Consider the following 23,638-nt stretch of genomic DNA (forward strand, 5'->3'; position numbering starts at 1 on the left):
AATAGTTGAAAAGAAGGGGGTCGGGGGGGAACAGGAGGGAATGCATTGTAAGAGATGTGAGAGTCCAGTTGCTGATGGATAGTTTCAATTTTACCGTTGAAAAAGTTCATGAGTGAATTACATTGTTCAGCAGAGTAGAAGTGTTGGGGGAAGTTGTCCGGAGGGTGTAGGGAGTTGTTAAGTAGAGAAAACAGAGTCCGAGTGTTCCCGTCACCAGCGTTGATGAGACCTGAATAGTGTTGTGATTTGGCTGTGTTGATTGAGTCCTTATAATGGAGGATGTGGAGGTGATACATTTCCTTATGAACAGTGAGACGGGTTTTATTGTAGAGACGTTCCAGTTGTCGTCCTTTAGTTTTGAGGAGGCGGAGTTGAGGTGTAAACCAGGGAGCAGAGCGGGTGAATGATACAGTCTGGGTTTTTATGGGAGCAAGTGAAGTCAACAGTGAGTGGAGACTGTTATTGTAGTGGAGAACGAGTTCATCAGATGTGGAAGGGGAGGTGACGCTGGGAAGTGATTCTATGGCCATGGTAAGGGTTGTCAGATTAATGTCCTTTATGTTACGGAATGGCATTGGGAGAGTGTGTGCAGAGGAGAGTGAGAAGAGAGGAGAACTCATCAATAAAATCCTTGTTGGGTTTGGGAGGACGGTAAACAGCAGCTACTACAGTTGGTGTTGGTCCAGTAATTTGCAGAGCCACTGATTCAAACGATGAGTATGTGGCAAGAGAGAGAGGCGAGACACGCCATTTCTCATGGTGAATTATCGCGAGACCTCCTCCTCGACCAGTGAGGCGGGGCTGACAAAGGTAAACAAACCCAGGTGGTGTGGATTCATTTAACTGGGAAAAGTCGTTCGGTTGCTGCCATGTCTCTGTCAAGCATAGAAAATCCAGTTTGGAATCGAGGAGGAGGTCCTGGAGAAGAAGTCCTTTGCCCGCGAGCGAGCGGATGTTGAATAGTCCGAAGTTGACATCACTGCAAACGGAGGTGGAGACATGGTTAGCCGACACGCCGCAGTTCGCTCGTCTGTCGGGTTTTCTGCGAGGACGGCGAGTTTTGGACCAGATGGAGTTGATGGCAGATGAGTGGTTGATGTGGAGTCTCAGGCGGGACCCGCGGTGGATGTATTTCCGACGGGGGAGCCGAGCAATGTCCGAGTGAAGATGTAGCACCGGTGGAGGATCTGACAGGTGGATCTGCAGCTGGAGGAGCTCGGCAGCTGTGTACTGGTGAAGGGCTGTTGATGGACCTAGTATACTGGATAGGACAATCCAGACTAGGATAAACCATACTGCCAATCCGTTATTCCACATGATGGACGAGTGGAGGTGGTAGCTAGCAGGTAGCGGCAGCCAGGTGAGGAGTGGGAGTCCAGCAACACGCCACAGGTAGTGTAGTCAATATTATTATTATATTCAGTTGTCCGTTTACCAAAACGGGCAGATCAGACTGTTTCAAAGCCACTGCACCAGCATAAACCAAAGTCTATTAGGTGGCAAGACCATAATGACGTTCAAGACAAAAAGTTAAAAAAAGTTACCGGCGAGCAGCGGCAGCAAGCCACACCAGCGTTCACTCGAACGCTTTGTGAAGATGAACCATCTGATTTGTGAATTTGCAAAACAATCACACACGTTCAGATAGCTAGGTACGCATTTGTGAATGTCATGTTTCACGTGTGGATCATGGAACATGCATTTGTGACCATTTTCAGACTAATTTCACTCCATAAATGAAGCTCAACATTATACAGTTATTTAAATGAGTTTGTATTTGTCTTCATTTTGAGGAACAATAAAGTTTTATTTAAAATAAATTAGATTCAGTTGGTGATTAACATATCAGATCTACAACAGTAACAGACAGTTAACTCACCCCAGAGTCTCCAGTCTACAGTCTGGACTCTCCAGAAAACCACACAGCTGCTTCACTCCTGAATCCTTCAGGTTGTTGTTATTCAGGTTCAGGTGTTTCAGATGGGAGTGGTTGGACTTCAGAGCTGAGACCAGAGAATCACAGCTGATCTCTGACAAACTGCAGCTCCACAATCTGAATAAAGAATAAAAGATGAAATGATTGATGATCAATCAGATGTGTTGAGGTCTGAAATGTGTCCTGATCAATGAGCTGTTCTCTAAAATGAGTAGAGTGACTTTGTCCTTGTGTTATTGTGGATCTTCATCATGTCAGCCTTCTACAGACATCATCCAAACGTCAGCACAACATTCAGACAACTATTCATGTCAACACAGATCAATAAGATGCTGCTGAGCTCATTACAGGATCAATATCTCCTCCTCACACATGTTGGACTACAAACTGTTGATTAGTTCTTTGATTCCAGGACCTTCTTCTTCCTGGATTTGGTGTCTCAGGAGGTTTGTGTCATTCAAATGTTAAAGGACAAGTTGACATATTCAAGTGTGTCTTCCAACAACAGTCACATGTCATATGGACATTACAGAGTTCTTCAGATTCCTGCTGTCCACACTGACTGTGAAGTTGTCTCTTCCTAACACAACTCCACTGTTCAGCTGACACTAATATGAAGCTTCAGCAGTCTGACTGACACTAATCAAAGTTCCTCTTTGAGTTCCTGTCCCTCCACTGCAGCTCAGCAGGAAACACTGTGGAAACACAAAGATACTGACTGGATGTGCTGAAGAACAAGATGAGTTGAAGATCAACTTTACAATCATTCATCCACACAACACTGTGGATGTTGTCCTCCATCTTGTCTCATTGGAGTCAGACTAGAAGGGGATGTCTCCACAGACAGTATGGACAGAAAGAATGATTAGTGACACCAAGAACTCTGTTAATGATAGGGGTGGAACGGTACACACGGTGTCACGGTTCGGTCACGGTTCGGTCCAACAGGAACAAAGAAACAAAAACTCACACATGTAGAAAACTAGCTTTATTCATTGATTTTGAACAGACACCAATAGACTGAAAAAACTAAAAACCACCTCCTGTTCTAAAAGTAAAAACTAGAATAAAACATCAAACAAATGCATTAGGAGGGTTCTCATACCATTCATTCATTTTGTTCATACAGAGGAAAAGAAAAAGCACAATTTCTTGTAGGGATAAACTGAGGTAGTCAGGTAGCAACTGGCAACTTTGGTAACTTGGTAACTCAACTAACTTGTTGCACACACGTTTTTTTTCCTCGCACCAGTGACAGACATATTGGGGTGACGCCGTCTTATGTGCGTTAGCATGTTTGATGTGTTTCCAGCGACGTACCGCACCTCCGCCAAACATCGTCGGCAGACAGTCTTTGTCCGGTCCACCACTCGCGTGCCATCACCGTTATGTTGCACCGGGAAACCAAAGCGTTCCCACACTGGTGATTTAAATGAAGTTGATCCAGTCCGAGTCTGTGATGAAAGGGCGAGGCTGAAGGTAATGGCCCAATATGGAAGCAGACAGGTGAAAGAAAGATGGAGTCTCCACAGGCAACCCGCGACGACGTCCGACCGACAACTTGTCCCACCGGCAGTGTTCCAGATAAATCCTCACGGTCCCGTGTAGAAACAGCAAGGCTCAGCCACAGAGTTAGCTGCTTTAGCTACGCAGCGGCTAATGCTCCATTCACTTAGCTAGCGAATGCTAATGACGCTCAGAAGCTAGCGAAACGTGCACAACTACAAAGAAACTTGGAGCAGAAATGTCTCTTAGGCTGCGTTCACTACGTTTTTCTTCTTATTAGTGATGCAGTGCCTGCAATGCAAACTATTGACCCCCCTCATAGCAAAGCTATGGGGGCCAATAGTTTGCAGTGCGAAGCACTGCAAACTATTGTTCTTCACTACGTTTTTTCTTCTTATTAGTGATGCAGTGCCTGCAATGCAAACTATTGTTCTTCACTACGTTTTTCTTCTTATTATTATTAGTGATGCAGTGCCTGCAATGCAAACTATTGACCCCTCATAGCAAAGCTATGGGGGCCAATAGTTTGCAGTGCGAAGCACTGCAAACTATTGTTCTTCACTACGTTTTTCTTCTTATTAGTGATGCAGTGCCTGCAATGCAAACTATTGACCCCTCATAGCAAAGCTATGGGGGCCAATAGTTTGCAGTGTTCTTCACTACGTTTTTCTTCTTATTATTAAACTTTTTCCACAGCGATTTTCGAAACTTTTCAACTCAAATACCGTTCGTCGCACACAGGTCAAAATACATCAAAACGTGCGTCTCGATCGGACTCGGTATGCTTCTATACAGTTCTTCCAAACAAGATTTTTTCGCGACGCAGTCGTTAAATACTTTAACCGAGAGACTTCATTTAAACTTTAAAACGTAGGTACTCTTGCCTTCTCTTCAGAGATTCACTTCACTTATCGACAACTTTTACCGTTTTTAAACTATGAAGCCTCAGAGTTGTGTAGGTTTTTACTCAAATTTCAGGGTTTATAATGGGTGTGTATTGCGCGGAATGTTTGTGCTAGAGTGGATGACATCATCAGCTAGAGTGAGGAGGGGAGAAGAAAGTTAGTCAAAAAACTGCACAGAAACTGCTCCCGTGGCCACAAATTTCACACGACAGACATAATTTATACATAGAAACGTAGGAAAATGTGTCTTCTCACTCAAATTCGTCTGCTAAAGCTGTAAGTCTTATAGTTTTGGTGTCAGACACAAAGATGCGCCAGCAACACCCACCCACAGCTCCATAGACTGCCATGTTAAAAAGGCAGGGAAATTTCTGGAGGAAAGCAGAAGTAACCTTTCTTTGAATCGCTTTAAATAGGTCACATTTCTTCATTTTACCCACAAACTGCATATGTAGACGTTCAGGAAAGCCTCAAGATGCCCAAAGTTAAGTCGATTCAATGATTGGAAATACGGTTTGGCCACAAGTACTTCCTGTTCGAGGCGATATTTCAGCATTTTCTCTCTCTCTCCCCGTCTTCCAACTGACATTCGAACAGGAGCGGTTGACCCTGGTAGTCATGACAACCAGACCCCAACCAGCTTACACACGCAGCTGCAGGGGACGAGAGGCGGGAAAAGAGCTCTTAGTGGAAAACATGATCTGCCAAAACATTAAAACCCCCCAAACCATCCCTGTCTCCCATGGTGCTTTCACACAGCTGCTGGGCCTCTTAGCTATGGTTTGACCTTTTCCTTTATTTTAAACACAAATTATATCTGGCTGCTTTGCTGAAACTCCTGACACAACATCCCTGACCCGTTTCCTTCATCTTATTAGGTCAGTGAATAGCTCAACTGCTAACAGACGCTAACGACTAGCCGCCCGGTGATTTAGCCGACGACTAGCCTTCCAGCATAGCTCATGTATGTTAGCAAGCTAGCGGAGCTAACGGAGCTAGCTAGCCGCTACCTTAACGCCGCGGACTCAACCGCGGAGTTAGCCTCGAGCTAACCGCTAGCTAACCGCTAGCTAACCGGGATTCAAACGCGGACCCGCGGGAGTTAAACACGAATTAGCCGCGGCAGTTAGCCGTGAGCTAACGCGGAGGCTAGTGGGGTTAGCCGCCGGCTAATTCGCCGCGTTGCTAGCGGGTGCTTATCAGTACAGTAATAATGTTGAAGTTTTACAATTTAAAGGGAAGATATTTTTTAATTTAACTGTGTCAAACTGAAAAATATATTATTCCACCACATAAAGTAGGAAACATTTATGGCTTGCAACAACATTAATGACAGTATATATATATAATTGGAGTAATTTAATATAATATGATGTTTTTAATTAAATAAATAATGAGCTGTTGAACACTCATAAGAGTTATATTAAGTATGTTACATAACATTATTTGACATGTCTATTTGTCTGCCTATAGTTTTCCTCCAGCTGATCCAGACAGACTGCAGTGACGTCCAACATGAGACAAAGAGCTGGACTCGCAGGACAATTTGAAGGTCTTCACTTCATCACTGATTCCTTGTTACAGCCTGGATGTGTTAAGTTTAATATTGATGTTTTTCTAACTGTAAGACTGTGCCGTAAACTGTTAAACTATTGCTCAGGTAGGAGTAATGAGTTTTATTGTTAAAATTATTATGATTAACGATCAATTGTTACGATTCGCTCGTTCTTTGTCTGGGGATCCTAGTGAGATCCCTCCCACTCTCTTCCTTATTTGATGCTGGCTTTCAGGTGGAGCTGGGAGGGGTCTGCTGCCTGTACCTGCCCTTCAGTTTGTAGAAGGCGAAGCATAAAGGACGACCCTTCTCAGTGTCTCTCTCTGTCAGCCAGGCCTACTGCATCCTCCTCATCCTGTTTGGTTTGTTGTACCCTGCATGACATCAAACTCACACCCATCCAGTCAGTAGGAACCAGGCCTTAAATGACTATTTGAATGCTATGATGCTAAGATGCTACAATGCTATGATGCTAAGATGCTTTAATGATGCTACATTGCTATAATGCATTATAGTATCTTAGCATCATAGCATCTTAGTATAATTGCATTGTAGCATCTTAGCATCGTAGCAACATAGTATCTTAGCTTTGTAGCATCTTAGTATCATAGCATCTTAGTATCTTAGCATCATAGCATTGTAGTAGCATCTTGGCATAGTAGCATCATCATAGCATCGTAGCATCGTACTGTCACAGCAATATAGCATGGTATCGCAGACTGCTGCGGCCACTGCATCACTCTCGCGATTTCCCGCAGGGGAATTGTCTAGTTTTGCTTGTCGCTGTCGCAATTATATGACGTCTGACAAATACACGTGCTGAATGACGCTTCTGCTCGTTGCTACAGCAACCTATCAGACCGGTGAAGAATGTGGCCCAGTCTGAACAGAACCATATCCGATTTGGACACTTGCTAAAGGCAGTGTGAACAGTCAGCCCTAAAAATCGGATATGAGAAGGAATCAGATTTGAATCAGATCCGTCTGCAGTCTGAACGCAGCCTAGTTGTCCACAATCAGGCGTAGCTCAGCTATCCAGGTCCAGAATGTGGAGCAGACAGTCCTCTAGATGCTGAAACTACCACTTTATCTCATTAAATTACATTACTGCCAGGTGACTCGTCGGCGCTCGTTCCGATCGTCTCTCGTTCTCGTTCATTCTCTAATTCATTTTTACACTCACTCTCTCTTCCGGTCTGACCCCACCAATCACACACCTTTGACCAATCAGGGACCAGTATTACCCTCTTTCTCCATTGGTACTTCCTCTCTCACCATGAGCTCTTTCAAAATAAAATGAAAGACTTAATAATGCACTTCTGTGTCTTTTAAAAAAACATTTCAAACTTATTTATTACATTTTTAACACATTCATCAAACTATTTTAACCTTCATGAAATGTTATTTTAACACTTTTAATAACAGTTTGAACTAAAACATATGTAACCCAGGTCCCATGTAGATAAATATAAAGCTAGAGTGGTTAATACTATGAGACTGGGCCTGGGCTCCTTGTAGAAAGATACAACTATTTTATATGTCACTTTTATAACGTATGTAACTCTAATAATATAGGTTACTTTAATAAATGGCCACAGCTCTACTTTAAATGCAATAATCCTCCTCCTCAGGTATTTATTTACGAAATGAAATAAAATGTAAAGGTTTTGATTGTCCAGTAAAAATAAAATGCAATATGTAAATAAAGAGGTTTTCAAAATAAAATTCACAGGTTCTCTTGGTTTCACACCTTTCCTTTAACTTAAAGAAAAAACTGTAAGATACTCTCAAAACTAACTCTGATCTCTTTAGGATCTTCAAGTCACCTTTAAAACAGTGTGCTTTAATTCACAACTCTGAACTCAATATTAACCTGTGGCCCACACACATTCATTTATAAAACACACTATTAATGAGATTTTAACCGTTGCAGGCCTGTTGATGAAGCTTGTGTGTGGTGGGTCCTGAAAACTATATGTAGCACTGGTAACTTAAGTCACTCTGCCATAGTTTATTGTTGGCCAACGCAAATCACAACCTGAAGGAAAATAGGAACAGGAAACAGCCAATCAGACACCTTCAAAGCATTGGACTTCCTCATTGTCACCTGAGACAATCACCTGCAGTCTTGCTAATCACCTGCAGTCTTTTCCACCTGGTATTCAACCCTTCCTTTGTTTGAAGTGAACTCAGCTTCATTCAGACACACAGCAGCCACTCGATCACACCATATCACTCAACATCAGAATCTGTATCGTAAACCAGCAGGAATTTGGAAACATGACTTCTCCTTGGATTGGTGAGTCACATCTCAACTGAAACAAGTTGGAAACTGTTCAGTATCAGAGCTAACAAATGCTAATGCTAACAGGCCTCCACCATTCCATTAATTCAATTTTTTTTTTATTTATATAGCGTCAATAACAATACAAATCGTCTCAAGACGCTTTACAAAAACCCAGCCTGAAACCCCCAGAGCAAGCCTGAAGGCAACGGTGGCAAGGAAAAACTCCCTTTTAACAGGAAGAAACCTCGAGCAGAACCCAGCTCATATGGAGGGACCCATCTGCCTAAGGCCAGCCGGGTACAGACAGAAGAAAGAGAGAAGAGAACAGCAAGATAAACGTACATCTGTCATAGATACACATATCTGACTAAAGTATACATGTGGAATCTTATGATACAAACTGATGATGTTACATGACAGTTTGAAAATGTAAGAGGAATCATAGGCAGGTTGGAGAATTGTTCATTCAGGTAGGAGTGGATAACTGCAGGATTCCATGAAGACTGGGCAGGCTGATGAGACCACGACAACAGATGTAGTATAGAGCTCCACAGGAAACACACCACTCCAGGCCAGAGATACTTCACAAGAAGGGGGGGGGGGCACACAGCAGTAAACATTCTACATAGTAATAGCACAGAATTGTATGACTAGTCGTATATAGGAAATTAGAGGGCAAGAACTCTGTGCCAGAGAAAAGAAAGTGGAGGATGCGAGAGTGGAGAGAGAAGAAAGAAGGAGGACATGTGTTTGGTGCATCATCCCCCAGCAGCCTAGGCCTATAGCAGCATAACTAAGGGATGGTTTAGTCCAGCCCTAACTATAAGCCTGATCAAAAAGGAAAGTCGTAAGCCTGACCTTAAAAATAGAGAGAGTGTCTGCCTCCCGAACCCAGACTGGGAGCTGGTTCCACAGGAGAGGAGCCTGATAGCTGAAAGCTCTACCTCCCATTCTACTTTTTGAAATTCTAGGAACCACAAGTAGGCCTGCACTTTCAGACCGAAGTGATCTGTTGGGATGATATGGTACAATGAGGTCTTTAAGATACGATGGAGCTAGGCCTTTAAGGGCCTTGTATGTAAAGAGGAGGATTTTAAATTCTATTCTAGACTTTAAAGGGAGCCAGTGAAGAGAAGCTAAAACTGGAGTAATATGATCTCTCTTGCTAATTCCTGTCAATGCTCTTGCTGCGGCATTTTGAATCAACTGGAGGCTTTTTAAAGAGCTATTTGGACAGCCAGACAGTAATGAATTACAGTAATCCAGTCTGGACGACACAAATGCATGAACTAGTTTTTCAGCATCACTCTGAGACAGGATGTTCCTAATTTTGACAATATTACGCAGGTGAAAGAAGGCAGTCCTGGTCACTTGCTTTATGTGACATTTAAAGGACATATCCTCATCAAATATAACACCAAGGTTTTTTACAGTAGTACTGGAGGCCAAGGTAATGCCATCCAAAGACACCATGTGATTAGATAATGAATCTCTGAGATGCTTAGGACCGAATACAATAACTTCTGTTTTGTCTGAGTTTAAGAGTAGGAAATTACAGGTCATCCAAGCCTTTATGTCTTTAAGGCATGCTTGGAGTTTAACCAACTGATTAGTTTCATAGATAAATATAGCTGGGTGTCGTCTGCATAGCAATGAAAGTTTATGCCATGTTTTCTAATAATCTTGCCTAATGGCAACATGTATAACGTGAAGAGTATTGGTCCTAGCACAGAACCCTGAGGAACAAGGGTACCCAACCATTTCTACTGCTGCCTTGGATTTCTGGATAATGACATTTGGCTGAACACTGGTGAGACTGAGGAAAGCGCATACATTGAATGTGGAAAGACTGATGATGATGATGGTTCTAATGATGCCTGTTTGCAAAACAGGTTAGGCTTTTATGGATGGAGAAATTCGAGATTGATGGCGAGCTACCCCTTTGAAAGACCTGGACAACTTCTGAAAGGATTCGAGGATTCACCCATTCACCCACCCCACCTATTGGCAGGCCTCAAGCCTACCTGCTTCATGCCCTTTCTCAATGGTGTGGTAGGAACATCACATCATATACTGCATTCACTGTTAACCTCATGAACAAAGAACTGTCATTTCATACTGCTTTTGATTTAAGTGATTGAAAGGTTTGAATTTGAGACTTAGAGGTGCATTTAATGAACTTTTACTGAAACCACTACTAGTAGGACTGAATATAAACTATTGCATTGCAACTGTGAGATTTTTGTGTTATTGTTTTGGCTTTATCATTTTGCTCATTGTTTTTCTTGATGCATTTCAAGTATTTTTTGTTCAAAGAATATTCAATACAATACCGGTAACATCAGTACTGTGTCTTGTGCTTCATTGATCTTCACAGAGCTCCATGAGTCGAACCATAGCCCAAAATTACATATAGTAGCCTAGCAAATTATTCTTATTCCTCATATCTATTGTGTATTGTTTAATATGAATATTCTATTGTAAGTGTTACATATAACTATAACCCTAACCCTTTACACTAGAACAGTTAGATATAGAACAAGATACAAGCATGTATGCTTGTATCTTGTTAGTGAATATGATGCATATACACATCATAATTTCGGCCTCAACTGTACTACTCATATTAATTATCTTGGCCTTAAGATCTCCAGAAACCCCAAACTTTTACTGAAATTTAATTCTTTGGACATGGTGGATAAACTTAAAGCCAGTATTAGAAACTGGAAGTTGCTCCCTCTCTCAATGATTGGCTGCATTAATGCCATTAAAATGGTTGCACTTCCAAGGGTCTTGTATCTCTCTTAAAACCTCCCTGTTTATTTGCCATTACATTTTTTTTAAACAACTAATCTAATGTACAGAAGTGTTCTTTGAACTCCAGATATCAGTTCATTCAGTTTAAAGTCATACATAGACTGCATTATTCCAAAACTAAACTTAATAGAATATTTGGATCAGTGTCTTCCATGTGTCATAGATGTAACAGAGCTGAAGGTTCACTCTCACATTTGTTCTGGTACTGCCCAGCACTGGACAACCTTTGGAGCGACATATTTAACTGGTTCTCTAGGCAATATAAAATAAATATTCAACCGGACTGTAACCTGGCTATCTTTGGTTCTTCTGGAAGGATCCCTTCCCACTGTGAGCAGGTTCTCAAAACGGGCACGGTAGCAGCCAAAGAACTGATTTTACTTCATTGGAAGTCTCCATCAGCGCCTTGCTTTAAGAGGTGGCTCAATGAAATGGTTTTTGTTTCTAGGATGGAACGGATTCACCTTAGCAGATGGAGTGCACCAACTTTTTATGAGAAAGCATGGAAGCCATTTTGGCCTTACTTGATGAGACCTAAATGATCAGTTTGTGAATTAGACTGCTATGTGGTGGTTTTCATTTTTATCCTGGATTTATTTTTTGTACTGACCAAGATTTTGACTCTCAGGGTGTGCGTGTGTGTTTTTTCTGTCCTGTCTTTGTTTTGTTCTTTATCCATACCACTGACGGTGCCAGGAGAGAAGGCAATGAACTACTTTGGCTATCGTACATTTGTATAAAAGTCTTTTAGTTCATCAAGTTTATATAAAATATCTGTGATGTGAGAAAATGAGAGATAAAAAGTAGTGTTTACAGTTGAGGCCGAAATTATTAGCCCCCCTTTGGAAATTTGATTCTTTTGAAAATATTTCCCAAGTGCTGTTAAACAGAGCAAAGAATTTTTAACACACGTCTTTCAAACATCCGCCTTTTATTTTGGATGCTTACATTATTTTACTTTCCACACAGAAATGAAATTATTTCACAAAAACCAAAAATTACCAGGGTCAAAATTATTAGCGCCCCTGATGTTAATTGTCAATTGTGTATCCTTTTTGCTGGATAACAGCCTGTAGTTGTTTGTTGTAGTTTTAAACAAGTCCCTGACACGTCTCCTGAGGAATACTAGCCCATTCTTGTTTGGCAAATCTCTGAAGCTCTTCCAGATTTGATGGCATTCTGGCATGGACCTTGGTCTGTAGTTCACCCCACAGATTTTCTACAGGATTCAAGTCAGGACTTTGTGCAGGCCATTCAATAACATTCACTTTGGTCTTCTGGAGGTAGTTCTTCACCAGGAGTGACGTGTGTTTTGGGTCGTTGTCGTGTTGGAAGACAAAGCGATGACCCAGACCCAGTTTTGCTGCTGACTGCTTGACATTTTCTTTAAAAATCTTCACATATCCTTCTTTCTTCATGATTCCCAGTTCCAGATGCACTAAAGCATCCCCACAGGATAATACTCCTTCCACCGTGTTTCACTGTGGGGATGGTGTTCTGTTGGTTATACGCCTCACCCTTCTTTCTCCAAACATAAGCAATGTCTCTGTGGCCAAAGAGCTCTCGTTTCGTCTCATCTGACCAAAGGACATGCTTCCAGTATGCATCATCTTTTGCCAGGTTGTCCTTAGCATACTTCAGTCTGCCTTTAAGGTCTCTTCTGCAGAAGTGGAGTTTTTCTTGGTCTGCAACCTCGCAGTCCATTCCTGTGCAGAACTCTAGTGATTGTCTTCTTTGAGACTACAATTCCCGACAAGGTTAAGTCATTCCCTGGTGTCTTGGCGGTTGTTCTGGGGTCTTTAGACACATCTCTCTTTCCAGGCTCTTTGAAATACTTCGCTTCCTACCTCTGCCAGGCTTGTTCCGTACAGTGTGGCTCTCTTTTAATTTCTTGATGATGGTTCTCACTCCACTTCTTGACACTTGGAAACGCTGTGATAACTTTGTGTATCCTTCTCCTGCTTTGTGAGCATCAACAATTCTCTTTCGTAAGTCTAAACTGATTTCTTTTGTTTTTGGCACGATGCTTCCTCAAGTGCCAGCCAAAATATAATTAACCAAATTAATCAAAAATTATAATCAACTGGGGAGGGTCTTACTTCTCATAGAATCGTTCACCATCCTCAGCATCAGTGGAACTATTTTGTCATGAAATGATTTATAAAATTCACAACCAAAGCCATCTGGGCCGGATGTTTTTCCAGAGGGGAAGGCTCCAATAGCATTCAAGAGGTCAGTGTCAGAAACTGGGGCATCTAAGTCATCTCTGGCTGCAATATAGAATCAGAGACTTCCCCATTATCATTGGTCTATGCGTGCAGTCATATACTCAATAAAAGACTGATCCTCCAGAAGAAGAGGGTTGAAGCGCCAGCTATATTTTAGACAAGACACGATATTTCTGAAGTTGAGAGAAACTGGACTGTGATCAGATATTAAAATATTATGAGAAGTAGAATCAGTAACACTGGGCAATAATTCAGCAGCTATCAGAAAGTAATCAATCCTGGTGTAAGACTTATGGACATGAGCATAAAAACAAAACTCCTCATCTGTAGGATGCTGCAGTCGCCATATATCAACCATATTCCTTGTTTTGATTAGATCATTCAGAATTCCTACTGAAGATATAGCAGGGGGTGGTTTTGTAGAAAGTCTATCTGGGACTGGGTCAAGATGACAATTAAAATCACCCCCAATAATGACATTCAGGGCAGAGTCCAGTATCAAATCAAATGCCTTTCAGAAGAAATCAGGATTATCAATATTTGGGTCGTAGATATTAAGCATCGTTATCAGAAGGGAGTTTATGTTCCCAGATATCATCAAATACCTTCCATATGGGTCTGCTGTCATACAATCAAGGTGAAATGGTAGATTTTTTCAGAAAAGAATAGCAACCCCCTAGATTTGAGGGTAAAAGGTGCTTGATAAACTTAGGAAATCTAACTTGTTCTCAACCTGCGCTGCTCATTTACACCAATGTTTCCTGAAGAAAAATTACGTCTGGTTTTATGACTTGAGATGCGAGAAGACGCGACCCCTTTTAATGACATGACCCAACCCCTTAACATTCAATGAGACCAATGTAAATTTATTGTTTATACTGCCATATGTTATGTTATCAGATACTGACATTATCTCCGTAAAAAAAGCTGGTATCCTCTCAAACGTGCACAAAATCTAATAAAACAAGACACATGAAGAACATACATTGTAACCTGAGGTAACACACTCAAACAAACCCATGAACCTGAACATGTCCCCAACCCGCCCACAAGTACTTCCCCAAGCCAAGCACCACTCTATCACCCTCCAGTGCACCCGTGGAGAGGCTTTTCAGCCTCAGGAGTCTCGTTCTTACTCCTCAGAGAAGTCGACTGTCAGACAGACATTTCTAAAATCTTCTTCTGCTACGTTTTAATCACTACTTTGAAGAGTAAATGGAAGTGGACGATGGTAAAGTGAATTTAGGCTTGTGACACTTGAATATTATTTTCATAGTTCAGCTATTAGGCTATTTGTCATTTGCCTGTGTGCCAGTGAGCGATTTTATTGTTTGTGTTATTCGGCCTGTTATCATTTTTGTTTGACATAGAGGCAGCTGTAAAAATTTCTGTTAGATCGTTGACTAGTCGTTCATTTCTAAATGGATCTGAATCTGCTACCTGTTTACCTCAGATTGTGTTTACTTAAGCGCAATTAAATGCACTTTCATAACTGCATTGGGGTTAAAAAAAATTCAGGAGTTTCCTAATCTTGTTAGGTGCTCATATATAGGCTACCTGGGCTGGGTAGGTGTATATGAGTAGCAAACAAAATGAACTCCTGAATTTTGATCATATGTTCTAACTGACCAAAAAATAATTCATTAATAAAACGCTATGTGGCATATTGCTGACTGTCTTTCCTGGTATTGTTATCCTGCAGAGTTAATTTGGTTGGATGACTGACGTTATTCATTGTCAGGACTTCTCTGTGCATTTAAAGGAGGCTGTGTGTCTGTGTCACTGAGTTGCAGCATGTGTGAGGCGCTGCAAACGGCTTTTAATTTTTGGTAACACATGAGTACTCTAACGCTTTACTTTTATTCATAGGTAACGCTGTAACGTAACGGATTACTTTTAATTGATGGTAACGTAGTAACGTGTCTGTGAAGGTTCTCAGTCATCCAGGTCATGGTATATCCAAAAAAGGTTTAAAAAAAAAAAAAGCAACTGGACTTGTACAGTTTTTTTCCAGAAGACGTTTCACCACTAGCTTCTTCAGTTTTGGGGGAGGGAAGTCTGAGGTTTAAATGGGAACTCCTCCTGAAAAAACTTGCTTGTTATGCTAATAACCAGAAAGTGGTGCAGCTAATTTCCCTTAACGACTGGGTACTTACCTGTAGTTTAGGGGGGACTGTGTTGTCCCTGTCCTCTTCCCTATGAATGGTTCTCTAACGACTCTTGTCCGTCAGAGGTTCCAGTGTCAAGGTGTGAATGAGACTGAAACTTCTTGGGGACAGAAGTTAAGACTGTATTGTAAATAGATGGCAGATTAAATCTCAGTCCACCTCCTCTGTTTAGTGAAGGTTTTTCCAGCCTGACATAGATGGCTTCCTTTACTCCTCTTTCAAACCATCGGTCTTCTCTGGCTAAGATTTGGACGTTGTTATCTTCAAAGGAGTGCCCTTTGTCGTTCAGGTGTAGGTGGACCACTGAATTGTTTCCTGATGAGCTGGCTCTCCTGTGTTGGCACATGCGTTTATGGATGGATTTCCCACCAGTCCACCAGAACTGAAGAAGCTACTCGGATGAGTGGTGAAACGTCTTCTGGAAAAAAACTCTACAAGTCCAGTTGCCTTTTTTGAACCTTTTTTGGATGTAACGTAGTAAACGAACTAATTACTTTTCAAAGTAACTATACCCAACACTGGTGATCACATTATCACTTCCTGTTCAACCACAGGAACAAGCTGTTACAGCTGATGAATGAATGAATGAATGAACACTTCTACTTTACCAGTTATGGGCTCATTGTATTGATGTAGACACAACAGCAAAAAAAAAAGACACTGCCTCCAGAGGGGCAGCTCAGCTACTAAGGGCAAACGGGCTGTTTCCTGAGCAACAATAGCCCGTACCTGTGCACGTCTGATGACTGAGGAGATACCTGCTGATGTTCAGGAACATGATGCTCCTTCATTTAAACTCTTTGAGCTCCTTTTCTATCTGACAGTCCTGACAAGAGAACTCATCTAAACTGGATCTCCATTCTTCAGAAGCCTGAGAAGAAAATAAATGAAAACTGACCTCAGAGTCTCCAGTTTACAGTTTGGACTCTCCAGTCCAGCAGACAGATGCTTCACTCCTGAATCCTCCAGGTAGTTTCCAGTCAGGTCCAGATGTTTCAGATGGGAGGGGTTGGACTTCAGAGCTGAGGCCACGACTTCACAGTGACTCTCTGAGAGCCAACAGTTATAAAGTCTGTCATGAGACAAATACATGAAATCTGTTATAATGGAAGAAGACATTTCTATGAACATGATGGGTTTGATGAGTGAACAGTTGGACACATCCTGTTGGACATTTTGTCTCCACATCAGTGGTTCAGCTCATCTTCTCTGACTGTGTTTGACAGGAAACAATCATTCTCATCATCTCTGTCAGACCTTTGTTTAGTTGAATGTGCAGATGAACAGAATAAAACAGAAACCTGTCCTGCTTAACTTAAAACTGTATAAATTAATATAAAACAATAGAAAGCAGAACATTCCTCTTGTAATAGTGCAATAAGAAAAGTGCAAACAGAAAGTGTGAGGAAAAGTTGTTGCTTTGTTGTTTTCTGGTATCTTCTTCACAAGTAACAGTACCTCGACCAATGAGATGAGAGGGATTCCTGCTGTCAGCTCATTGGTCACAGAGCAGGAGACGGCCTGGGAATAAGTTTACCGTAAAATGTTCATATAAAGCGTCCTGTTATTCATTCGTTCCATTGACATTTTACACACTATTTTGGATTCTCACTGTAATACGGGACAAAGTGCATCCTGTTTCAGCTCAATACGGGACGCGTACTTTTGTTTCTAAATATGGGGCGATTCTGTTTTTCAAGGGACGGTTGGCAGCCCTAATCTGATCCCATCATGAGGACATCTGGATGAGACAAACATCTGGACTGTCTTCACTGTTTAATGGACTCTGGATCTTTTGACTGAGTTCAGCTCAGTGAACAGTTCCAGTTGGAAAGATGATCTCTGCTGTTGACCTGCTGCCGTCAGCTTCAGTCCACAAGTGGAACATTTAGTCTTTAGTCCAACACAAATTATTTCAAAAACTACAAATTCTTACTGTTTTTAACATCAATATTTTTGAAATATGTGTCTTTATGTATAACATACATTCAAGTGAAGGGAATATTCCTGAGCATTTCAAGACATATTTTAAATCAAATTCACAGGTCCATTCCTACTCAACTCGTCAATCGTCAGATCTTCATCTTCCTAAATTTCTTACTTGCAGAGGTCAATTTTCAATAAGATTTAGGGGTACTAAATTGTGGAATGACTTTTCCCATTTGGCAAAAAACTGTTCCTCTATAAAACTCTACAAAAGACACTTAAAAGATTATTTAACGGTTGTTTTGTAATTTGCTTTTCTTCATATGTTGTTGTTCATGTCTCTGTGTTTTATCTTTGACACTTATGCTCAAGGAATCAATAATTTAGGGGTATAAACCAATATTTCCCTCATGGAGACACACACATACATACACCTCGCACACATTACACACTCACATTTTTTGTTTTTATGTTAAATGTTTGTTTGTTTGTTTTTTTTGTTTTTTTTGTATGTTAATTTTGTGTTCTCTTTTAAATATTGTAAAATTTTAACATTACTTAGGTAGAGGCTTCAAATAAGCCCATTAGGCTTTCTGCTTCTTCCTGCACTGTGTGTTACTTTTTTTATTCTTTGTCAATCTTGTATTTTTTTCTTTTAAACTGTGCAAAAATAAAAATTTAAAAAAATGAAACCATGACTTGACAACCTCAGACCTGGACATCATTCAGTATGAACATGGTGAAATATTTCCATGTGGAGGACACAGGACTGGCTCAACTTTAGTTGTTCAGCACAAACACAATGAACAAACAATCAGGTTGAATTCTTTTCACCATCAAGTCATCACACAGATGTTCTCAGTGTTTTATCTGTCAAACTAAACTCTGACCTTTGTGTGTTTCAGATCTCTTTAACAAGTCAGACTTCTACCGTTCTGCTCTTATATATTCAGACCTCTGAGTATTTCCTGCTTCAACTCTTCTCTACAGAAACAAGACAGGAAACAAATAGAAAGAAAGACGTAAAAACAAGACCATATGACTCGACTTCTCTCCTTAAAATGAAACGTTGAACTCAATCAATAAAATGCTCCATTGATGGGTCAGTCTCTGTGTGGGATGATCAGTAGTTTACGGTGGTTCATGTTGATCTTAACAAGCTTTAGATAGATGTTGATGTGGAGCCACTTCACTGACTTCAGCATTATTCTGTACTCTAGAAACAGCCTTCAATATCCTCTCATCATTGTAACGTGAGGCCTCAGAGGCTGCTTCAGCTAAACTAACTTACTGATGGAGAGAATAATAAGACAGAGAAATAGAAAGAAAAGAGTCAATAACTAGAAGAACAGCTTTAAACAGCTGGAGAACATCTGGGACTAAATACAACTGACTGTGATGTTTGCAGTGAATAAGTGGAACACTGAAGAAGAATGAGAACGTCTGAAGAACTAAACTACTAATATCCACTGATTGATTCTGTTAATGATCACATCAGGACTCACTGAAACTTTCTGCAGTTCCTCACAGCTGGAATCAGTCTCCGTCGTCCCTCCCATGATGTGTTGTACTGATTCAGGTCCAACTCATCCAGAACCTCCTCTGACATCTGCAGCATGTAGGCCAGAGCTGAGCAGTGGATCTCAGAGAGTCTCTTCTCTGATCTGGTCTCTGACTTCAGGAACTCTTGGATCTCCTGATGAACTGAGAGGTCGTTCATCTCCATCAGACAGTGGAAGATGTTGATGCTTCTGTCAGGAGAGATTTCATCAGTGTTCATCTTCTTCAGGTTGTTGATGGTTCTCTGGAAGATTTCTGGACTGTTCTCTGTCTGACCCAGCATACATCCTAAGAGTCTCTGGTTGGACTCCAGAGAGAGGCCATGAAGGAAGCGAACTAACAGGTCCAGGTGACCATTTTTACTCTCCAGGGATTTAATCATGACTCTGTTCAGAAATTCATCCAGAGGTGAGTTATTGTAGTTTCCTCCCAGGAAGTCCTCCAGCACCTCTGTCTTCCTGTTGGTGTAACAGTGGATCATGTAGACTGCAGCCAGAAACTCCTGAACGCTCAGATGGACGAAGCAGAACACCTTGTCCTGGTACAGTCCTCTCTCCTCTTTAAAGATCTGTGTCAACACTCCTGAGTACACTGAGGCTGCTCTGATATGGATGCCACACTCTGTCAGGTCTGATTCATAGAAGATCAGGTTTCCTTTCAGCAGCTGATCAAAAGCCAGTTTTTCCAGAGACTCAATCATCTTCCTGCTCTCTGGACTCCAGTGTGGATCTGTCTCAGCTCCTCCATCATACTTGACCTTCTTCACTTTGGTCTGAACCACCAGGAAGTGGATGTACATCTCAGTCAGGGTCTTGGGAAGCTCTCCTCCCTCTCTGGTTTCCAACACATCCTCCAGAACTGTAGCAGTGATCCAGCAGAAGACTGGGATGTGACACATGATGTGGAGGCTTCGTGATGTCTTGATGTGGGAGATGATCCTGCTGGCCTGCTCCTCATCTCTGAATCTCTTCCTGAAGTACTCCTCCTTCTGGGGATCAGTGAACCCTCTGACCTCTGTCACCATGTCAACACACTCAGGAGGGATCTGATTGGCTGCTGCAGGTCGTGTGGTTATCCAGAGGCGAGCAGAGGGAAGCAGTTTCCCCCTGATGAGGTTTGTCAGCAGCACCTCCACCGAGGTGGACTCTGTAACATCAGTCAGGATCTCAGTGTTGTGGAAGTCCAGAGGAAGTCGACACTCATCCAGACCGTCAAAGATGAACACAACCTGGAACTCTTCAAAGCTGCAGATTCCTGCTTCTTTGGTTTCAGTAAAGAAGTGATGAACAAGTTCCACCAAGCTGAACTTTCTCTCTTTCAACACATTCAGCTCTCTGAAAGTCAATGGAAATATGAAGAGGATGTCCTGGTTGGCTTTGTCTTCAGCCCAGTCCAGAGTGAACTTCTGTGTTAAGACTGTTTTCCCAATGCCAGCCACTCCCTTTGTCATCACTCTTCTGATTGGTCCATGTCTTCCAGGTGAGGCTTTAAAGAGGTCTTCTTGTCTGATGGTTGTTTCTGGTCTGTGTGGTTTCCTGGATGCTGTTTCAATCTGTCTGACCTCATGTTCATCATTGACCTCTGCAGTCCCTCCCTCTGTGATGTAGAGCTCTGTGTAGATCTCATTCAGAAGGGTTGAGTTTCCTGCTTTAGCAATCCCCTCAAACACACACTGGAACTTCTCCTTCAGAGTAGATTTAACTTCACGTCCACAAACTGGAGCAACAAGTCCTGAATGAAGAAACAAGAAATAAGATGAATGAATAAACTCTCCTGTAAATATTCCAACATGTCATTGCTCTAAAGAATGAGTGTGTGAATATATCTTGGTTCATCTCTGGAGACATTAGTAAATGTCCCATTTCTCCAGCAGCTTCAATGTTTAGAGAAATCCTCTTACTGCTCTGCAGACAGTCAGCCAGCTCCTCCTGCTTCATTCTCCTCAGGAAGTTCACTGTGATCTTCACAAATAAATCTCTGCTGCTCCTCCTCTGCTCTTCATCCTCACACTCCAACACCTCCTCATCCTCCCTCTGTCTCTCTGAGCATTCTGGGTAATCTGGACTCAGAACCTTCTGGATCTTCTTCAGCTGGTTCTTCACAAAAGTGATGATGTTGTCCTCCAGCAGCTGGAACAGAATACCATATGAATGACACAAGCAGACTGAAATCCATGTTGGACACACTGACAATCCACTGGTCTACAAAGTGCAGCATGAAGATGATGGAAAGTAGTTGTTGTACATGTACAGACCAGAAAGATGGAGTCCAGCTGTGTCTGATGCTGCTGGGCAGACTGACCACTGAGAACCTCTGAGCTCTGCTGGTGGACTCTGTGGACCAATCATCAACAATTAGCTGTCATCATGTCTGTCCACACAGAGAAAAACGCAAGGTAAATGTCCCTGGAGTGATATGTGGATGTGAAGAGTGAATCAGATGAGTCTCTGTAGTGGTAAAAGTTTACTAGTCCTGCTGATCCCACTGACCATCAACAGCTCAGTCTGCAGCTGTTTCATAAAGCTTTGCCTCCCTGATGAATCAGCTGGAGAAGGAACCCAGAGCCAGAGACTGAAGACTGTAAAACGTCCACCAGCCCACAGTGAGTGACTGACAGGCCATTATCAGCCACACAGAAAACAAAGCAGACAGAAACATGAAGAAACCTCAGACTCTCTGACTGATCATGTTAGAGATGATAATCCTAGCGAGGCACATGTTCTTCACCTCAGAGCCATCAGCTGTTTCTTTGTCTCCTCAAACATATTTCACTATTTTAACTTTGGACACTTAGAAACAAAGTGTCTACACAAAATAGCCTGGATGTCCTTCCCCCCAACTCATCCTGAGTTTATCTTCTCTACGACTCAAACAAGGTCTTCAGGTCAGGACTCAGCTGTCCACCTACACCTGAAGGACAAGGGACAACAATGTCCACATGTTCTGAACAGCTGAGGAGTCTCTGGACATTAATGGATCATCAGAGAACCACCAGGTTCATCAAAACAGGTTCCTCCAGGTCCAGGTCCAGGTCCAGGTGAGTATCAGGTCATTAACAGACTTTAGTCATGTGACCTTCAGCTGATAAAAACCTAAACTCCCCACCAGTCATTTAGAGCTGAACACTTGGAGGAAACGTCTTCTAGTCCAGACATCTTTGTCTCAGTTTAGTTTCTGGACATAACAATGTTCACTCTTCCAGGAATAAACCAAAGGTCACGAGTGTCCATGAAGACTAGAACGTAGATGAACCAGGAGTTTTTATTCTCCAGCTCCACTTCCTCTGCAGCGTTACAGCTGATGAGTTTCATCTGAGTCTCTACAATGAAGAAGACCTGCAGGCCGAGGCCTCAGACGTGGAGCTGCTGACTCTCTTCCTCAATGTTTCATACTAATGTGCAGACTGTGTCTATATGATCTCTGGTTAGCTTAGCATTAGTTTAGCTCCTCCTCTCCTCAGACAGATCTCATCTTCTCTCTCTCTGGTCCACAGTCAAACACAATGAAGACTTGTCTCCATGGAAACAGACTGAACAGCTGATTAAAGACTGAAGACACTACTCTGCTTCAAAGATCAGTCTCTTATCTGTCTCCTCCTCTAAGGCCTGACACTTACTGTGTCGGCCATTTTAGAAGATCTTTGTAAAATAAGCAAGAATTCAGCAAGTTACTCAAACCATGTGACTTGTATAAAGTTAGTGATTGTTCTACTGTATATCTATATGTTGTCTATCTTCTTCTTCCAGTGTGTCTGTTTTGTTTTAGATCAACATCTGTTTATCTTCTGAGGAAACATCTACAACATCTAAGCAGCAGAGATGAAACAGACATGAGCAAGTCAACGTTTATTTATCCTCAGCTCCTCAAGTCAGACAGATTTACTGACACTTTACCTCTCTGGACCACAACCACGTCCTCCTTTAAAAGTAATAATAAAGTCCTTGGACCGGTCGCTCTTCAAGGACACACAGCTGGCTCCAGATCCTGATCCAGATCCAGATCCAGGTCCAGGTCCAGATCCAGGAGAGTCTGGTCTTTGCTGCTGGATCCTGAAACTAAACCACCACAGATAAATGTGCATGTTGGATAAAAACTGATGAGAATAAATTCAAAGCAGAGACGTCAGAAGTAAAAGGATGAAACAAACGTGTTGTATAAACTCAGTGACGCAAGAGTGATGAACCAGCTTTAACCCAAAGAGGAAGAGAGATGAAAGACCACCAGAAGAGACTCTCAGGGGGTGTCAGCAATGACAATACCTCCTTAAGAAACTCAGCTCCTTTGGAGCAGAAACATTCTACAGACTTTTTATTCCAGTTTCATTGAGAGCATGGTCACTTTTTCCATAAGCTGCTGGTTCCACTCCATCAGCCTCCAGAACAGAAACCAACTGCAGAGCACTGTCTGGGTTTGCTCTAAGATCATTGGCCTGTCTGTCAGAACTCTATCACACATACACGACCAACAGACACTCATCTTAGCAGGAAACATAAAGACTCCTCACACGTCCTCCACTCAGCATTTGAGTGCTAATGAGTTGCTGTTCTGGCATCCTGGTCGGTGCAGGGTGCAAGTCCACCGTCACCCTGCACCAGCAATCGCAACACCACCATACTGGATGGAAAGTGCGCTTTTCTAATTACTATTCAGTTGACAACTGCAGCAACTAACTAACTTGTCCTTGTACCAGTTCTATCCAAAAATGGTGGACAGCTGTTGTGTCCCAGGATGCCAGAATAGTCAGGGAGAA

General features: G+C 42.0%; 1 protein-coding gene across 1 annotated transcript; it reads right to left on the bottom strand.

Moving 5' to 3' along the window:
* Window positions 1-1,875: 1,875 nt before the first annotated feature.
* On the bottom strand, window positions 1,876-20,825 carry LOC311490304 (protein NLRC3-like; the record flags this gene model as incomplete). The annotated part of the gene is made up of 4 exons (XM_084547721.1): window positions 1,876-2,053; window positions 16,301-16,474; window positions 18,834-20,619; window positions 20,789-20,825. 4 exons carry the CDS (start codon window positions 20,823-20,825, stop codon window positions 1,876-1,878), a joined length of 2,175 nt encoding a protein of 724 aa, XP_084403847.1.
* Window positions 20,826-23,638: the final 2,813 nt, after the last annotated feature.

This window comes from Chelon labrosus (genome assembly GCF_963514085.1).
Source record: "Chelon labrosus genome assembly, chromosome: 1".
Classification (NCBI taxonomy): domain Eukaryota; kingdom Metazoa; phylum Chordata; class Actinopteri; order Mugiliformes; family Mugilidae; genus Chelon; species Chelon labrosus.